The 1,163-nt window shown below is 39.0% G+C and overlaps 1 protein-coding gene across 1 annotated transcript; it reads left to right on the top strand.

Moving 5' to 3' along the window:
• The first annotated feature begins 6 nt into the window (after positions 1-6).
• On the top strand, positions 7-1,157 carry LOC111386544 (F-box protein At1g80960-like). Its single transcript, XM_023011003.1, has 2 exons — positions 7-69; positions 170-1,157. Exons 1-2 carry the CDS (start codon positions 37-39, stop codon positions 1,148-1,150), a joined length of 1,014 nt encoding a protein of 337 aa, XP_022866771.1. The 5' UTR covers positions 7-36; the 3' UTR covers positions 1,151-1,157.
• Positions 1,158-1,163: the final 6 nt, after the last annotated feature.

Raw genomic sequence — 1,163 nt, 5'->3', positions numbered from 1 at the left:
TAGCATTCAGTTTCATTTGTCGACTGGATCAAATACATGGACAGCATGTACTATAGACATATGCACCACGTCTGTACCTCTGTCTACTGCAAGAAATATTCTCTGTATTGTTTCTAAGTCAGTGAATCCATTGATAAATTCCTTTTTTTGTTCCCTGCACCCTAATTAGGAAATCTATTTGAGGCTTTTATACATAAAGATGAATTCCAGCACCAGGGATGTTGAACAAGAGCTTGATCGTATCAGCAACCTCCCAGAGCCAATTAGATGTCTAATCATCTCAAGGCTTCCTATTGAAGAACTTGTAAGAACAAGTGTTCTATCAAAGAGCTGGCATGATACTTGGAAAAATGTTCCGCATCTTTATTTTGATCTAACGCGAATGACAAAGGCTTGTAGGGAGCCTTTTTATCAAGTCAAGAGAAATAGGCGAAGCCATTGTGCAAGAAACTTTTTGCCGTGTTCTGAGCAGCATATCAATCAGCTTCATGATGCAGCCAGATTAGTTAATACTATCCTCAATGCTCACTCGGCCTCTGTCACTAGTTGCAGGATTAATCAATTTCCAATAGGTTTTCAAGAGCCTGTAGAATCTGTTGAATATCTTACCCGAATAAAAGGAGTTCAAGAACTCTATCTTACTGGCCGACCTTTGATAAGATTTGGTCCTCAGAAGCTAAAGCCACTCCCTTTTCCCTCATGGGGGAAGACCCTTCAAGTTCTTGAACTTAGCAAATACACCATCAAGGATGCGTCAATTTTCAAAGGATGTGACAATTTGCATACACTGAGGCTGAAGATTGTTAAATTAGGCAAGGAAAGTATGGGTGAAATACTGACTTACTGTAAAGCCCTTAAAGAAATTAGTCTACTCAATTGCACTGGGATTGAAAATCTCACGATATCTAATAAAAACCTCAAAATCTTGGAGCTTCATAATATTTCTTTTAGTCTAATTAACATATGTGCTGAGAATCTGGCTGTGCTTGTGCTTGACAACATTCAGTGTCCAGCTAGTTGTCTCGTCATTAAAGCACCTGCGGTGGTGAAATTGGATGCTTTTCATCTCAATCGCAAAGATTGTTTCGAAATGGAGGAACTTCTGTCCCGTTGCTGCGGAATCTTGGTAAGAGAAATCCTAAATTTATAGTCCGGTAATTTAT

Source organism: Olea europaea, unplaced genomic scaffold (genome assembly GCF_002742605.1).
Source record: "Olea europaea var. sylvestris unplaced genomic scaffold, O_europaea_v1 scaffold36067, whole genome shotgun sequence".
Taxonomy (NCBI): domain Eukaryota; kingdom Viridiplantae; phylum Streptophyta; class Magnoliopsida; order Lamiales; family Oleaceae; genus Olea; species Olea europaea.
This window is presented reverse-complemented; position numbering and strand designations above follow the sequence as displayed.

Bases quoted from the DNA above. Each gene is read 5' to 3' on its own strand.
- LOC111386544 (XM_023011003.1), top strand. From the start codon at position 37: ATGGACAGCATGTACTATAGACATATGCACCAC. The intron at 70-169 runs GTCTGTACCTCT...CACCCTAATTAG, and splicing joins ACTATAGACATATGCACCAC to GAAATCTATTTGAGGCTTTT.